This window comes from Ruditapes philippinarum, unplaced genomic scaffold, assembly GCF_026571515.1.
Source record: "Ruditapes philippinarum isolate M1 unplaced genomic scaffold, ASM2657151v2 ctg3777_1_1_1_1, whole genome shotgun sequence".
NCBI classification, from domain to species: domain Eukaryota; kingdom Metazoa; phylum Mollusca; class Bivalvia; order Venerida; family Veneridae; genus Ruditapes; species Ruditapes philippinarum.
In genome coordinates this window covers 172,048-191,018 of record NW_026852477.1, presented here as the reverse complement: position 1 = coordinate 191,018, position 18,971 = coordinate 172,048, and the positions used below count along the sequence as shown (strand labels likewise).

General features: G+C 32.1%; 1 protein-coding gene and 1 non-coding gene across 2 annotated transcripts; both read left to right on the top strand.

Annotated features, from left to right (window-relative positions):
- Positions 1–432: 432 nt before the first annotated feature.
- Trnat-ugu (transfer RNA threonine (anticodon UGU)) lies at positions 433–511 on the top strand. Its single transcript has one exon. It is a non-coding gene; the product is annotated as a tRNA-Thr (tRNA).
- Positions 512–5,521: 5,010 nt separating this feature from the next.
- LOC132714472 (vacuolar protein sorting-associated protein 45-like) lies at positions 5,522–18,887 on the top strand. Its single transcript, XM_060697373.1, has 11 exons — positions 5,522–5,681; positions 7,617–7,812; positions 8,167–8,246; positions 11,835–12,041; positions 13,907–14,017; positions 14,797–14,931; positions 15,686–15,796; positions 16,483–16,650; positions 17,222–17,380; positions 18,041–18,148; positions 18,741–18,887. Exons 1-11 carry the CDS (start codon positions 5,589–5,591, stop codon positions 18,885–18,887), a joined length of 1,515 nt encoding a protein of 504 aa, XP_060553356.1. The 5' UTR covers positions 5,522–5,588.
- Positions 18,888–18,971: the final 84 nt, after the last annotated feature.

Genomic DNA, 18,971 nt, shown 5'->3' with positions numbered 1-18,971 from the left:
TGCACTTGAAAATATATTTTATTGGATGCTATTGTTATATTATTCAAAAAAAATAATAGTAAATTGAATAATTGTAACCAATTAAAGGATGAAAGATCAAAGAGAAAATTTGTTTGCTATAGATGTATTGTCATATACAAATGATATGGTTTGTTTGATATTGATAATAATTGTTTGAATGTTTGAAGAGAAAACAAGAAATGTTTTTAACATTTATAAATGACCATATTATAGTTCAAAAGAATAACAATAAAAATCATGAACAAAAGAATTAGTCTAATAATATAATGTCCTTATTAAATTTGGACAAATAATTGTATAATTTTAATCCTAATATCCAATCATATCATTATCTAGACATGAGTTAATGATAATTATTATTGAGCTACTATTTTGATAGTATAAAAATACATTGTTTGAATACCCCTTTTAGGCCAGCCCGCATAGCTCAATCGGTTAGAGCGCGAGACTTGTAATCTCGACATTGTGGGTTCGATTCCCGGGCTGGCCAACTAAAATTACTAATCAATCTTTCGGATGAGACTTTAAATCGAGGTCCCGTGTATATGTGCTTAAACACTTGGCACGCTAAAGAACCAGGAGAAGCTTCTGGAATTGGGGCATCTTTCTGTATCTGTAATTGCACTATCCTCCGAAAAATAAAATGACTAATACTCTTCTGGAGGACTCGCCCATATGGGCAACCGGTGGCGAGTATAAATAAACGCAAATACACACACACACCCCTTTTAGGGGCCTCCGTGGCCGAGTGGTTAAAGTCGCTGACTTGAGATCACAGGTCCCTCACCACTGTGGGTTCGATCCTCACTCGGGTCGAAATCTTTCATGTGAGGAAGCCATCCAGCTGGCTTACGGAAGGTCGGTGGTTCTACCCAGTTGCCCGCTCGTGCCTGAAATAATGCCCGGAGGGGCACCTGGGGTCTTCCTCCACCAATAAAGCTGGAAAAAAAATCGACGAAAAATCTCGGCGGGACGCTCTAGGATGACCCGACTTGAGTGTACGGTCGCCCATATGGGCTTTCCGGCGGCGACCTTAAATAAACGCATTAAAAAAAAAACAAAAAAAAAACCCTTTCTCATACATCTTATAGTATTAATAATAAAAGAGTGATACATATTGTGGATAATTTCTGTTGCTGGATTTATCATTTGGAAATTATAAAATTATTACTGATATTTTTATAGCGAACAAAATAGTGAATATTTAAATAGTATTAAATATTTGTGTGTTTTTGTTTAAATTGTGTTTATCATTATGGCTTTGATGTTAGGTCACTGTCAAGCCAAGTATTTATCAGACTATTTGTGCAAGGGCAGTTTTAGTGTATTTTCATACCCAGGATACCAAGTTCGTGATATTATATAAGTAATTTGGTATCTCAAATTAAACATTCTCACATCACATAAACCATTATTTTGTAATTATATATATTCATGTCATGTGTCATTTATGTATTATATGTTGTATTTGTATATTTAATATGGCGATGAGCTTTTTATGCTTAAACCAAGAAATAAAGTTTCTGTTCTGTTCTGTTCTGATATTCTGAATGAAGCTGTCATCTATGATGTGGTACCATTCTTTTCAGTAAGTGCATAATTTATTTCCATGACTTACTTATGTCATGCTTCATGATTGCATATAGTTGTTGATGATTGTTTGAAATTGATTAGATTAGTGTCACTTCACACGTGCATAATTAATTGCCTATAGCCAAGGGGATTAGAGTTACCCCCACAGTTTGTCCCCTGTTGATGAGGAAAGTGTGACCACATCCTGTGTATTAGTATATTGCCACTTAATTTAAATGTGTGTGTCTCTTTGTTTCTGCAGAGAAACACATAATTTGATACAATTATATTAAAAAAGTATGATTATTGAAAACTTCCAACCACTTTAAGTATATATCATAATTTACAGAAGCATATGAAAAAAGTCTTTGAACACTAAATTCAATTAAATCTTTAATACATTTTGTAAACAGTAATTGTAAAATGCAGACAATATAGATATATAGTGAAAATTGTGATAAATGCAGACATGTAGCATATAGTAAAATGCAGACAATATAGAAATAATAGAGAAAATATTTGTTTAAGATTAAATTCATTTTGTAAAATGCAGACACTAAAGATATAAAGTACAACTTGTGATAAATGCAGACAATATGTAGCATATAGTAAAATGCAGACACTATAGATATATAGTACAACTTTTGATAAATGCAGACAATATGAAACATATAGTAAAACGCAGACACTATAGATATAGAGTAAATGCAGACAATATGAAACATATAGTAAAACGCAGACACTATAGATATAATAGAGAAAATATTTGTTTAACATTAAATTCATTTTGTAAATTGCATACACTATAGATATATAGTACAACTTTTGATAAATGCAGACAATATGTAGCATATAGTAAAATGCAGACACTATAGATATATAGTAAATGCAGGCAATATGAAACATATAGTAAAATGCAGACACTATAGATATATAGTACAACTTTTGATAAATGCAGATAATATGAAACATATAGTAAAACGCAGACACTATAGATATAGAGTAAATGCAGACATTATGAAACATATAGTAAAACGCAGACAATATAGATATATAGTAAATGCAGACAATATGAAACATATAGTAAAATGCAGACACTATAGATATAATAGAGAAAATATTTGTTTAATTTGTAAAATGCAGACACTATAGATATAATGGAGAAAATATTTGTTTAAGATTAAATTCATTTTGTAAAATGCAGACACTAAAGATATAAAGTACAACTTGTGATAAATGCAGACAATATGTAGCATATAGTAAAATGCAGACACTATAGATATATAGTACAACTTTTGATAAATGCAGACAATATGAAACATATAGTAAAACGCAGACAATATAGATATATAGTAAAACGCAGACAATATAGATATATAGTAAAATGCAGACACTATAGATATAATAGAGAAAATATTTGTTTAAGATTAAATTCATTTTGTAAAATGCATACACTATAGATATATAGTACAACTTTTGATAAATGCAGACAATATGAAACATATAGTAAAATGCAGACACTATAGATATAGAGTAAATGCAGACAATATGAAACATATAGTAAAACGCAGACAATATAGATATATAGTAAAACGCAGACACTATAGATATAGAGTAAATGCAGACAATATGAAACATATAGTAAAACGCAGACAATATAGATATAGAGTAAATGCAGACACTATAGATATATAGTACAACTTTTGATAAATGCAGACAATATGTAGCATTTAGTAAAACGCAGACAATATAGATATATAGTAAATGCAGACAATATGAAACATATAGTAAAATGCAGACACTGTAGATATAATAGAGAACATAGAACATATTTGTTTAAGATTAAATTCATTTTGTAAAATTCAGACAATATAGATATAATAGAGACAATATATTTTTCTTCAGAATGTTGTTGTTATTCTGGGTACTAATGACATTGGATATAGGACTCCATCTCAGATTGCTGCCGACATGGAACTACTATGTGAAAGAATTCATACTGCATCACCAAGGTAACTATATACATAAATTGTTTTGTGTACCAAAATTGAGTAACAGTAGACTCTCAGTTCCTCTTATTTATTCCAGTTATTTTAACATATTTTATTTCGATATTTGAACAAAATGATTTCCTGACAAACGGACACTACACCACCAGCATATCATACTGTTATGTAGGTTCTATTGACAATAAATTAGATACGATATATGTAAAATATTTATTTCTGATAGTTTTTAATAACCATGGATTTATTTTAGTGCAACAGTGTGGGTCTCGGAAATACTTCCAAGAGCACAGAACCTGTTCAATGGTTACCAGCAAACTACTGAGTTTTTAGTAGTTTGCTTTTCTTACTATGTACTGTTTAAGAAATAGATTATGTTTTGATATTATTTTTGATGCTAAGAAAATGAGAAACCATCTATTTGACTGTTTTGAAAAAGAAAAAATGGTAGAATTTCCTATTACGTCTAAAACTGTCAGTGCAAGAAGAAAAAAAAAAATTTAAGTTAATTTCTATACAGAATTATTGCATTTGTAATATGCCTTAATGTATAAGTGATATGGTTCAGTGTGACAACTGTTCTATTTGGTATCATAAAACTTGTGTAAATGCCCCTCCTAATATTTCAAATGTTGATGAAATGTTCAACTGTGGTTTATGTTAAAATATATTGTTACATCTTTTACCAGTATAAATATAGATTACATACTATATGCCAGTATTGTAATCTAAATGTACATTTGCTTATGATCAAGTATTATTTTAGTAAGAACATAAACTTTAAACTATTTTTTAAACTTTCAAGACAGTATAACTTGCATAATGAAATATTTATCAAATTTTAGTTCATTTGTATACTTAATTTGATAATAGTTAAATATAAGTAGATAATATTTTATAGGGCTGTAAATTACTTTTTTTTCTTATATTTATGTACATATGTATATTGATTTCATTTAAAAGGTTACATTAATCTTAAACATCTATAATAATAATGTTGCTTACTGTTTATAATGATCTTTATATGTATAAAATGTTTATAACATTGTTTTATATTTAAATAAAATAATTATAAATGCTTACTTTGTTTTATATGTTTTATATGTATATATTTTAGCCTAGTATGATTATTTTGTATATGATGTTGAACTTTTATAAAAAAAAAAAAAATAAATAAAAAATGTGTTCTGTTTTATTCCGTTCTTTTGTTATTACTTTCTTGTCCACATTTCTTTTATGTTACAAATTATATAAAGCTAGTATTAAATATTTTATTTCAAATTAATTTAATTAAAATCTAACATAGAATAAAAAAAACCTTTCTTATATCACTATTTAAATATTTATTGTTGATATTATCATACCAATAAAACATTTAAATAAAAAGATTTCTAATCTCTAATTAAAATGTTATTTTTGTATCAACTAATAATTCTTATAAATCTCTTATTTTATAAAGTTAATCTGAAAAAAAAAGTGGTGACAAGCTGTTAAGAGTCTAATTCACACCTTCTATTTCTATATCGTCTGCATTTTGTGAAAACACTCTTATATCTATATTGTCTGCGTTTTACTATATATTCTATATTGTCTGCGTTTTACTATATATTTTCTATATTGTCTGCATAAGCGTCTGCGTTTTAGACCGGCCCTCCCTCTATATCTAATACGTACGATCCCGAATCCCGGGCGTCCCGGATCCCGGGATTTCACCCCCCACCCCCCCCCCTCACCTCTATTTTTACCTAACATATATCTCAATATTTGACAACAATAACAATTTTCTTATCTTCTTCTTCATACAAAAAGTTATATTTATGTTTTAATGTGACCGCATTCGCCGCTTTTCCACTTGCTATTTTCGTATATCGGTTCTTTTCGATAATTTACTTTGGTTCGAGAAGTTGCTGTTTACAAACTAAGGATAAAAACAGAAGCATCCGTAAAACTTACTTCCTGATTTTTGACAGCTGTACACAATCCATAAAAATGAATGTTATTTTGGCAATCAAGCAGTATATTAGTAAGATGATAGAGGAAAGTGGTCCAGGGATGAAAGTTCTTCTTATGGACAAAGAGACGGTAAAGGAAGCAACTTCGATCAAAGACAGAAAACCCCGAATACAAACTAAAAGTTCAAACATAATCAGCCTTCTTTGCAAGGAAATAATTTATCTCAGCTAAAATTTAACAGAGCTAAAAACTTCATCTTCAGTTGACATGAAGCAGGGATAGTGGCCACTATAATTTACAATGTTGTCTCATTCGTCACTCTTTGTACCCAAAAATGTCAATGCAGTTTTAAAAATTTCCTATATGGTTTACTTCAGAAAAAGGTTTTAGTAGTGTATACAGTAGTGTATTAAAGGAGTTTTCTTTTTATGCCCCCGAAGGGAGGCATATTAAAATCACACCGTTCATCTGTCTGTCTGTGCGTCCCCACTTGATTTCGTGTCCGGACTGTAACTTTGTCATGTATTGAATTTGAGGGATTTTGAAATAGCTTGGCACAAATGTCTACCACATCAAGATGATGTGTCGCGTCCAAGGACCACGTCCCTACCTCAAAGGTCAAGGTAACACTACCATTTTGAAGTTTCACATTATCACAATTAAGAGTTAATAGGTACACACAATTGTGTCCGGTCTGTTACTTTGCCATGCATCAAAGGATTTTAGAATAACTTAGCAAATATGTCTACCACATCAAGACGATTTGTCGCGTTCAAGAATTACGTCCCTACCTCAAAGGTCAAGGTCACATTATCATTTTGAAGTTTCACTTTATCACATTAAGAGTTTATAGGTATACGCATTTGTGTCCGGACTGTAACTTTGTCTTGCATCAAAGGATTTTAGAATAACTTCGCATAAATGTCTACCACATCAAGACGATGTGTCGCGTCCAAGTATCACATCCTTACCTCAAAGGTCAAGGTCACACTACCATTTTGAAGTTCACTTTATCACTATTAGAGTAGATACACACTTTCGTGTCCGGACTGTAACTTTGTCATGCATTGAAGAATTTTAAAATAACTATGCATAAATGTCAACCACATTAAGACAACATGTTGCGTTCAAGACCCCTGTCCCTACCTTCAATGTCAAGATCACACTTATAGTTTGAAGGTACTCATTCTCTTTAGAAGAGTTTGAAGAGACGCATTCATGTCCGGACTGTATTTTTGTGATGCATGGAATGATTTTAAAATAACTTGGCACAAATTTAAACCACATCAAGACGATGTGTTGTGGCTAAGGCTCATGTCCATCTGTCCGTCCCCACTTACACAACAATCATGTCCAGACTGTAACTTTGTCCTGTATTGAGGGATTTTGAAATAACTATGCACAAATGACTATCACATGACAATGTTGTTTCTCGTTCAAGAACCACATCCCTTTACAAAGGTCAAGGTCACACTTATATTTTGAAGGTTCACACTATCACAGCTAGAGATAGGTACACATTTGTGTCAGGACTATAACTTTGTCAAGCATCGAAGGATTTTAAAATAACTTTGCACAAATGTCTACCACTTCAAGATGACGTGTTGTGTGTAAGACCCATGTTCCTACCTCCAAGGTCTAGGTCAATCAAATAGTTTGAAGGTACTTAGGCTCATAAGAAGAGTTTGAAGGTACACATTAGTTTCCAAACTGTGACATTCATTGATCATGCATTGAAGGATTTCAAAAAAAACATTGGCATAAATGTCTACCACATCAAGATGTTGTGTCGCATCCAAGACCCTTGTCCCAAGGTGTTAGGTTTGCTAAAAATAGCACTTCATTTCACAAGAACAATATTAAGCAATGAGTTACTTTCATTCTCTTTTCTTTTCATAATACCTGCATGCTTGAAAGAAACCTTTCGGGGGCATTCGTCACTTGCATGACAGCTCTTGTTCAAAATTAAAACAATGTTTTTTGCAGCAGATATATAGTTGTATACTCTTTAATAGTGTCATTAGAGATATATACATGTTATATTTGATTTGATTTTATTTTCAGACTAGTATTGTCAGTATGGTGTATGCTCAGTCAGAGATTCTACAGAAGGAAGTGTATTTATTTGAACGTATAGATTCTGGAGGGCGGGAAACAATGAAACATTTGAAATGTATTTGTTTCCTACGACCAACCAAAGAAAATGTTGACATGTTAGCTCAAGAATTGAGAATGTCAAAATATGGATTGTATTATATATGTAAATATTTTTCATATTATTGAATTCAAAGCTTTTATCAAAACAAAAATAGTCAGTGAATGGTGTCACTAAAGTCAAGATAGTAAAGTAGTGTATTGATTATCCAGATGTCAAACATAGAAAATTTGATGTGCTAAGGAATTACAAGTTCTTCCACATTGTCAGAATCTGCTTGATCTATCATGATATGTTAGAAAGTTACTTCATCTCACATAATAAAGCTCCTTAATTTATTTTCATTAAGACACTTTCATTTTAAAATCAGTTTAAACGTGCAGGTTTAATTAGCCGAGTTTATTAACATTTTCTGCTTTCCTCAATATATGCCTCATCTAACTAAAACTTCACCTTCAGATTTCAGTAATGTTATAAGTAAACAAGATGTAAAAACTCTGGCAGAAGCAGATGATCAAGAGGTAGTAAGGGAAGTTCAGGTAAGTCATAAATTATGTTAACATCACAGTATGACATTCATTCTTGTTTGTTGCATTGAAAGCTAAATGTTAGACCTTTGTAGCAGTGTGGTTATAGACTTATGGTCACATGTGCCTCACTGCCAGAATTCACATTCCAGCAGGAACATTGGATATTGTTATGTGAGGGAGCTGACCAACAAGTTAACATAAGGTTGATGATTCATACCAGGTACCAGCTTGTTCCTGAAGGACCCTTAACCGGGCTTAAGGTTTTCTTCCTCCAGTAGAGCTGTCAAGTCACATAGTGACTTTTACAGTGTCAATATGTCTTAAAACCAGACCAAAAATTTAATTGAAACATAAACTGCAGATTTACAATGGCTGTGAAAGATGTTTTAAATAACTTGTTATAGAACATTAAAGCAGCATGACAAATAACTTAACTCTTAATATTAATGAAATTAAATGTCCTAGAAAACATAATGAGCTGCAAAATAATACCAAATGTAGTTGTTGTATATGTATATATAATATACAGGACTACATAAATATATGTAGAATGTCATCTAAATTTCTATGAGAAAATTATTTTATGGTACATGTAGCTCTTCATCTTTCAAACTATTGTCTTTATGGTTTTTATATGTTTAGACATACCAGGGGCGGATACAGAACATGGTTTCCTGGGGGGCTGACATATGGGTGGAAGATTTTAACAAAAATAATGAAACAGGCGAAAATTGTGCCAGCATCTTATTCATGTGACAAAAAATGTACTTGATGTGTTTTATAGCTCATCTTATGGCAATGTACTTTGCTTATATATGTGTATACTAATGTTTTTGTAAATATCTAGATGATATGAAATTAAGAAAAATATTTATAATTGGGGTGGGTCTGGGAGGGGTGTCCCCTCCCATAGGCTGAAAAAATTTTGAAATATGAGGTTGAAAATGGTGTTATTTCCTTGACTTTCTAGTGCTGTTTATTGTACCTTTTGGATGGTTTAACATCACATGGTATTTTGTATAGGTTAGTGTTTGCAGCGTCTTTCAAATAGCATTCCCTGGTGTTTAGTAGTAAGCATTTACAAAATAACAGCACACTTACCAATATATGTGCGACCGTTGATAAAAATAATTTTCAAACACTTGATCAATTTACTGATCTGAATAAAAGACGATTTTCCTAAATAAATTGTTATTGAAATACTGCCTTTCTATTGTACAAAAAAAATAATTACAAACATTTATATTCAATAAGAATTCTTTCCATCAATGAATCCATTTTAGATTATGACTAAAGAGGTCAGTACTAATTTAAATTTTATTTAAAATATATAACTGCCATAAAAAGTAATTAAAAGCAAATGACCAGTCTTTTCATCTTAATAAAAATCTTAAAAAAGAATTTCGGACATATTATGTTATACCCCCTGGCGTCCGTCCGTCTGTCCGTCCGTCCGTCCGTTAGCAATTTGGTTTCCGGAGCATAACTTAAGTTCCATTTGGCCCACAATATTCAAACTTCATAGGATGATTGTCCATATTGGGTAGAAGACCCCTATTGATTTTGGGGTCATAAGGTCAAAGGTCAAGGTCACTATGACCTTAAAACTGAAAACGTTAGCAATTTGGTCTCCGGAGCATAACTTAAGTTCCATTTGGCCCACAATATTCAAACTTCATAGGATGATTGTCCATATTGGGTAGAAGACCCCTATTGATTTTGGGATCAAAAGGTCAAAAATCAAGGTCACTTTTACCTTAAAACTGAAAACAGTTTCCGAAGCATAACTTAAGTTCCATTTGGCCGACAATATCCAAACTACATAGGATTATTGTCCATATTGGGTAAAAGACCCCTATTGATTTTGGGATCACAAGGTCAAAGATCAAGGTCACTATGACCTTAAAACTGAAAACAGTTTCCGGAGCATAATTTATGTTCCATTTGTCCTACAGTGTTCAAACTTCATAGGATGATTGTCCATATTTGGTAGAAGACCCCTATTGATTTTGGGGTCACAGGTAAAAGGTCAAGGTCACTATGACCTTAAAACTAAAAACAGTTTCCGGAGCATAACTTAAGTTCCATGTGGCACACAGTGTTCAAACTTCATAGGATGATTGACGATATTGGGTGGAAGACCCCTATTGATTTTGGGGTCACAAGGTCAAAGGTCAAGGTCACTATTACCTTAGAACTGAAAACAGTTTCCGGAGCATAACTTAAGTTCTATTTGGCCCACAGTGTTCAAACTTCATAGGATGATTGTCCATATTGGGTAGAAGACCCCTATTGATTTTGGGGTCACAAGGTCAAAGGTCAAGGTCACTATTACTTAGAAATTGAAAACAGTTTCTTGAGCATAACTTTAGTTCCATTTAGCCCACAATATTCAAACTTCATAGGATGATTGTCCATATTGGGTAGAAGACCCCTATTGATTTTGGGGTCACAAGGTCAAGGTCACTATTACCTTAAAACTGAAAACAGTTTTCAGAATATAACTTAAGTATCATTTGGCCTACTGTGTTTAAACTTCATAGTATGATTGTCCATATTGGGTAGAAGACCCCTAATGATTTTGGGGTCACAAGGTCAAAGGTCAAGGTCACTTTTACCTTAGAATTGAAAACAGTTTCTGGGACATAACTTAAAGTTCCATTTGGACCACAATATTGAAACTTCAAAGGAGGATTGTTATTTGAAGGCGGTAATACTTTATTTTAGTCCCATGTCTTACAAATGCTTCATCTTTACTAAAAAAAAACACTTTCGGGCATATAATGCTCCGCCTAGCGGTGCTCTTGTTAATTTTCAAATCATAATTTTCAATTTCTTAATTATAGGGCTTTCCCAAAAAAAATGGAAAAACAAAGATAGTTAAATATGGTGTACTATGACATAATGTAAAACATCTATTTGCCACTATTTGTGACTATTAATTTCATTAGTCCTTTGGAAAGTAATAAACCAATCAATTATGCAGTTTAAACATTGAAGTCAGTCAAGCATGTTGATAGATAAAGATCTCTGCCAAGCCCCCAGGCAGGAGATTAACAACTGGATGACAGCAATAAACGTTTTGATTGCACAGCCAATTAAGTCAGCCAATTAAGTATGAAACTGACAAAAATATATTCCAGCCCAGCTGTTAAACGTATCTTTGGGCAGAGCTGGGGGGGGCTGCAGCCCTGAAGCCCGGGACTGAATCCGCCACTGCATACGTAATTTAATCTTCTTATCCATTTAGTACCAAGACCATGATATACTACTTTCGGCTCAGGTTTCTATGATTCTACATGTACATTATTATGATCATACATATTTTTCATAAATCTTGTAACAGTTGATATCACCTTTTTGATCTTATAATTATCAATCACTTGATACACAATTTTAAAATTGTCAAGTGGTTAAGTTTGCTTGTACATAAAGGAAAGGTCTATATCCTCTATGATGGACTCATAGTTGGAATGTTGCCAAGATTGTCAGTAATGCTCTCAGGAGTTCTCTCCCTTCCCAGAATTTTTTTTATTTTAAACCTAAAAGAAAATACAAAATATTGAGCACATCATAAGTAATTATTTTCATATTCAGGAGTTCTTTGGTGATTACATTGCTGTCAACCCACACCTGTTTACATTGAATGTACAAGGATGTTATAAAGGTATAGACTGGTCACCGGCAGCCTTGAAGAGAACAACACAGGGCCTCACCTCTGTACTTCTATCCCTGAAAAAATGTCCAGTGATACGCTACCAGAACTCATCAGAGATGGCACACAAACTAGCTGAACATGCCAAGGTATATAACTATAATTTTTTTTTAAAGTAGTCTATTTTTCAAATATTTTAAAAGTTATCAACATGAAACTTTGAATTTGAATTTGCTTATCATGACAAAGGGTATAATTCAGACAGCTATTTTTGGGGGGATTATTCCCCTTTTGAATTTTTGTAAGAATTAGTGTTTGATACTTAACGCATACAGTATTCTTGTTAACCAGGTTTTCCGAAGGAAAAAACTGGTTATTAGATTGAGGTATGTCGGCGGGCGGATGGGCGGACGGGCGGGCGGGCGTAAACAATTTCTTCTGTGCGCAACTCCTCCTACATTTCTCAACGGATTTTGACCAAACTTTCACAGAAGCTTTGTCATCAAGTGCCCTGGCGCATATTGTCGGGGTTTTGCGATTAGATAATATTTGACCTAATTATGGCCCTTTGTTTTTTTTCCTTATATAAAATATATAGTGAACAATTTCTTTTGTGCGCAACTCCTCCTACATTTCTCAACGGATTTTGACCAAACCTTCACAGAAGCTTTGTCATCAAGTGCCCTGACACATATTGCCAGGGTTTTGCAATTGGTATATATTTGACCTAATTATGGCCCTTTGTTTTTTTTCCTTATACAGAATATATAGTGAACAATTTCTTCTGTGCGCAACTCCTCCTACATTTCTCAACGGATTTTGACCAAACTTTCTCAGAAGCTTTGTCATCAAGTGCCCTGACACATATTGCCAGGGTTTTGCAATTGGTATATATTTGACCTAATTATGGCCCTTTGTTTTTTTTCCTGATATAGAATATATAGTGAACACTTTCTTCTGTGCGCAACTCCTCCTACATTTCTCAACGGATTTTGACCAAACTTTCTTAGAAGCTTTGTTATCAAGTGCCTGGCACATATTGTTGGGGTTTTGTGATTGGATAATATTTGACTGAATTATGGCCCTTTGTATATTTTTTCCTTATACATAATATATAGTGAACAATATCTTCTGTGCGCAACTCCTCCTACATTTCTCAACGGATTTTGACCAAACTTTCTTAGAAGCTTTGTTATCAAGTGCCTGGCACATATTGCCGGGGTTTTGTGATTGGATATTATTTGACCGAATTATGGCCCTTTGTATATTTTTTCCTTATACAGAATAAATAGTGAACAATTTCAACAGTGCGCAACTTCAAAAATTAAGCAAAAATAAAGTACTGTTTACCTTTCTAAAACATTTGGGGAAAAAAGGCGAATAGACAAAATAAAATTTCTCAAACATTTTTGTTTGAGGAATATTAAAAAAGCCATAATTCCTCCTAAAAATTCAATAAAAAAACAAATGCCCCTTCATGACAAAGCTTCTGTGAAATATTTTGCTGAAAACCTGGTTGCATCGCATTGCGATGTTCCTTGTGTTGTTTTTTGTCAAGTTTATAACAACATGCCAAAGCCTGTTAATCAGTAACTACATTCAGGAATAGTACTTAATAGATTGTCATAGTGACATCAAGATTAGATAAGCATTAGCAATATCTTTTTTTCAACAGCAGTTTGACAGTTGCCAAAAAAACAAACCATTTGTTTGGAAAAACTAATATTTTTATTAAGCACCCTCTTCTAATAGTAGCATATTAATGTTCAACTTTCAAAGTATTATTACAGAGTTATTATATGAACTTTGTGATGTCATAAAAAAGAGTGCATTGAAAATATGTAAAAAATGAATAAAATCCATGAAAAGAGTGTAAAATGCACATCTCTATGAAATGTATTTCTGTTCTACTCTAAAACATACAAACATCCAATACCGATTTAATTATATTCCTGTACATAATTTACTTATTTACATGTATATAATTTGTGAACAAACTTTTATTTGATTACAGAATACTATAACAAAAGACGCAGGATTGTTTGAGTTCAGACGGACAGACGTCCCTCCTGTTTTATTGATACTGGATAGAAGAGACGATGCTGTTACACCAATGTTAAACCAGGTATAACCCAAATAAGAAGTTTTTTTTAAACAATTTATACATGTAAATGTTAAAGAGGACAAACTTACATGGCACAATGATTGGGTAGATAGAAAGGTATCAGTGTATGTCTATATGTCAAGGTGTAAAAACCTGTCTCAGCAGTAATGGAATAAATTTTTACAGTTTTCTCTAAAGATCCTAACTGCAATGGTAAATGGTTGTTTGGGACTTTATTGTGGGATTTCTTATAGCCATATTTATGCTTTAAGTGAGTATGCTATAAACAAAGATTTTAATACATGTACAAGATAAAGGAGAAGTGGGACCTAATGAGAGTGTTTGAGTTTGCTATATGTGAGAATCACAGTACATTTGTCTTAAGCCATTTAACAGTAGGCAGTTACTTAACGTGTTTTCCTTGTTTCTCCACTAGTAATATCCTGTATTTCCACAAATAACTACAAACTTCTCTACATGGATCCACAATTGTTAAGGATGATAGGCATAAGACATATTACCATACCATATTGTCACAGTGCACTCCAAACAGGCCTTTGAAAGTGTGTCTAACCATATTGTCTCAGGAAATCCCAGCACCCCACAAAAGCATGTCTCATGGGCAGAATTAATAAATAAAGTTTGGGAACTTTCCACAATTTGTTTTTGTTTCATATTACTATGAAGTGATCTCCCTTTTCCAGAATTTATAAAAATCTGAAATCTACTTTCCCTACTGAGCTCATTATGTTTCCTTTCAAGTTAGTTCTGTTAAGGTAACATTATATTTTCTTTTACAGTGGACATATCAGGCTATGGTACATGAGCTTCTCACTATCAACAATAACCGTGTTAATCTGTCTAAAGTACATGGCATCTCTAAAGATCTACAAGAAGTTGTACTGTCAGCTGAACATGATGAATTCTATGCTAATGTAAGTGCATCTACCAGGAGAAACAAAATACAAATTTTATTATGTTCTAGTGTTTTAAAATGCTATAATGAAATTTACCATGTAAAAGATGCTGTTGGTTTTTGTATATATGAATCAAAGATAAGTACAGTATTTATTTTGTTGTAAGTTGACATAGAAATGTGAATGGATATCAGCAGTATAACACTACAGACTTCTATCAGCACAAGTCTGTTATAATAGAATGTCTGTGACACCAGTACACTGCCAGACCAGCCTGTACCTACATTCACTCTGTCCAGGCCCTATAATGTTGGCATCTTAATTTTAGTATTTTAATACAAAATTTGATTTACAGAAAACCAAGGAAAATTAGTTTTATAATGTTTTAAAAATGGACAGGACAATCCAATATAGTCTTATAAGCTAAGTTTGGAAGAGGCTAAAGTAATAGCCCTGAATGTTCATATTTCATGATGTAGCAAACACAGAATATCTGACGTTGTTTGAAACAGTGCTTTGCCGTAATTAATACTTGCTATTTTGTATTGTTATGATATAAAGCTCAAATTTATTCAATGCATACAAATTTTACAAATTTATTTTAAAAATTCAATTAATTCAAAATACTAAAGATATTATTTGAAGTTTGACAGTATTTAAAATATAGTAATAAAGTTTGATATGTTATATAAAATGGCATTGTTTACAAGAATACAAGTGAATAATATAAGTGTTACATGAATCATGTTTTCAGCTATTGTTTATCTTACAGAATATGTATATGAACTTTGGTGAGATTGGTAACAACATAAAAGAGTTGATGGATGAATTCCAGAAAAAATCTCAAAGTCAAGCTAAAGTTGAATCTATTGCCGATATGAAGGTATGTAGTCGAGAAATTGTTATATACTGAACACAAGTTCCAGCTAGACCCCTTAGACTTGTTGACAGGAAGTTTCAACTTTTATCTTAAGTTTTTGTTGAGTTACTAGTCTTATTATGTCTTGTTAGTGGTATGATTTAATATTAGTATGGACATGAAAGGGAAATATACAACATATTCAATAGTGTAATAATCAAATTGATATTTTCAAAAGCAATGCCAAATTGCTATAAGGATGCCTCTACAGCACAGTTAGATATTATAAAATATCACAGGACCTCTTCTTAAAAGCATAGAGCTTGCAGTGGGAATGCTGTGGTTGTTTTGTGCCTCTTGCATGTAGGTTACACATCGTTGCCTGAGATTTTACCATGTCTCAACCATGCTGATATTTTGTTGAAAGTAACAGTGTGGACTTAATCTGATCACCATTGAAAGGGCTGAGCATGCAGATGATGCGTTTTGTGAGTTTCAAGAGAATGCAATAGAACACCATGGAAACTCTGTAGCAATGCTTTATTCGCCTTAATGTCTATCTTCAAAAATAAATATTCTTGTAATCTCACTGCCCTCTGTAATATTTAACAATGCTGTGCTAACTCAGAGGAGACAAAGTGAAGTTGGACAAAGGGATAAACTGGCAATAAATCTAATCATAAGAAATATATTTTAAAATCTCATTTCAGGCTTTCATTGAAAATTATCCACAATTTAAAAAGATGTCAGGAACTGTATCTAAACATGTGACACTGGTAGGTGAGTTGTCCCGACTGGTCGGCACAAATAGTTTGCTCGAAGTTTCAGAGACAGAACAAGAGCTGGTCTGTAAGGGAGATCATACTGCTTCACTACAGGTATTATACCTCTAAATTATTATTTTGTTTTATTTTCTAATAAAAGACAGGTATTATACATGTACCTCTAAATTATTGGTTATTTTATTTTCTGATAAAAGCTGAGGAAATTCAATTTTAATTTGATATTTTTATTTAAGATTTAACACAAGCATATTAAATGTTATATACATAGTTTTCAATACCAATTCAATCGCCTTACAAAAATTAGGATTTGTGTGAGATGAGAATATGGACTTGAGATTTCCTTATTGAGTAATAAAGATATTTAGGTTGTATGGAAGAAATTGATAGATCTAACATTTGATATGCAATGATATACTGATCAGTGAAATAATTTGTCAACTGTGTAACTCTTGGATAGTGAATGAATATCATTTTGTTCTATTTTTTCAAAATTAAACAGTATTTTTATGAAATATTGTTGTAATACTTAGTCAGATAATGATTATAATTGGTTGCCAATTGTACCAAGTTAATGAGTTGTCGTTTTCATTTTCATGGTTGTAATTTTCAAGGATTTATTCATTTAGACAGTTTTCAGTATTTCCCTATCAATGTATATTTTCAGAAAATAAAAACATTGTTACATAACAACAGTGTATCAAAGAAAGATAAATTACGACTTGTGATGTTATATGCCCTACGTTACGAGACACACAGCAATAACGACGTATCAGGTCTCGTGGAAACATTACGAAGACAAGGTGCAATTGATAAACAAAGTGGAGTATGTTTTTTTGTCATCTTAGCTTGATAACGTGGAAATTATTTCAATTAGCATAACTGTACTTCTAACTCATTCTGCATTGTTAAATATGTTCATGTATGTAACATTACATACATGTTGGATACTCATGTATTTCTATTGCATTCTGACAATAAAGTACAAAAATTTTCTTATGTTTACATGTACATATGATTTAGATTTTCAAATACAGTTATTTTTAGTCAACAAATCACATCATTCATTATAGACAATCATTTTACAAAAACATAATCATCCATGAAAATCATCTATGAAAAGTTATAAATTTTGTGTTACAAAAACACATTAGTAGATATTTTAAATATATTCTCTGATCAATATCAGATTCTGTAATTATTGGTATTTAAATTTGATATCTTAAAAACATGGTTTCTCAACATTAAAAATAGAAACTGATTGAAGTATTGAAAAGTCATGATAAGGTCACCTCTAGTTGGATCCTGAAAGTGTAGTGTTATTAAGGAGCTGATTTCAATAGGATTGTTTCAATAGCAACATAAACTAGTAACATACCAACTAATAATAAGTTACTGGTACATTTACTAATAAATGTATGTTGTATAATGATACAATTTTTGTCAAGAAGAAGATGAATGTTTATATATATGTTTAATTTTAAAGTTGGTGTCAGCTATAATAGAGTATGGTGGACGTAAATCAAGAGGGAGTGATTTATTTGGCAGCACAGACCCAGTGGCATTTACCAAACGTTTTCTTAAAGGTCTTAAGGTACATAATGAAATAAGTTATTTTTGGTTAGATTTTTTAGGGTGGTCCATCTCTAAGATAAAGGTTGTTGACTTAAAACCACTTGCCCCTTATAAATATGGGTTCAAATCCCACCTTGCACTTTAGATTCTTTCATGTGAAGAAGCTCTCCAGTTAGCTATAGGAAGTTGTTGGTTTTACTCGGGTGCCAATTTGTGCCTGAAATAATGCATTAATGGACACCTGAATCATACTCGACCTAGAAAATTCTACATCATCCAGGCTCTTTTTTTACTTTTAAGCACTGAGAATTGTTGAGTGATGTTCTGACAGCTCATGTTTTATATAAAAAAAAGTAAGTTAATATCCAAATCTTGATGCAATATTATATTTTATGTATAATAACCAACTTTTATCAAGAATTTTCAAATGTATACTATGCATATTTGTATGTGCGCCTTAAAATAAATAGCATTAATAGTTTTATACATTTATAGTATGTTATATATTGTGAATTTGTGATGACCATAGCTATCCTTTCAACAGATTTTTCTCAAAATCAGGTATTGTATGCAAACTGAAATGTTTTTAAACAAGTCAAATTATTTTTTAGGGAGTTGAGAATGTGTACACCCAACATAAACCATTATTACATGCAATACTGGACCAGTTAACAAAGGGTAAATTAAGAGAGGCAGCTTATCCATACCTGGGTACTGGACAACTTAAAGACAGGTCAGCTTGTACTAGCAATAATTGATTATTTTACTGTTGTTTTCCCCATTTTGGGTTTTGTTTGAATTTCATGTTTTTTAAAAGAACACCATGTTTAAAATTAGGTGAC

Bases quoted from the DNA above. Each gene is read 5' to 3' on its own strand.
- LOC132714472 (XM_060697373.1), top strand. From the start codon at position 5,589: ATGAATGTTATTTTGGCAATCAAGCAGTATATTAGTAAGATGATAGAG. The intron at 8,247-11,834 runs GTAAGTCATAAA...TTTCATATTCAG, and splicing joins AGGTAGTAAGGGAAGTTCAG to GAGTTCTTTGGTGATTACAT. The intron at 14,018-14,796 runs GTATAACCCAAA...TTTCTTTTACAG, and splicing joins TTACACCAATGTTAAACCAG to TGGACATATCAGGCTATGGT.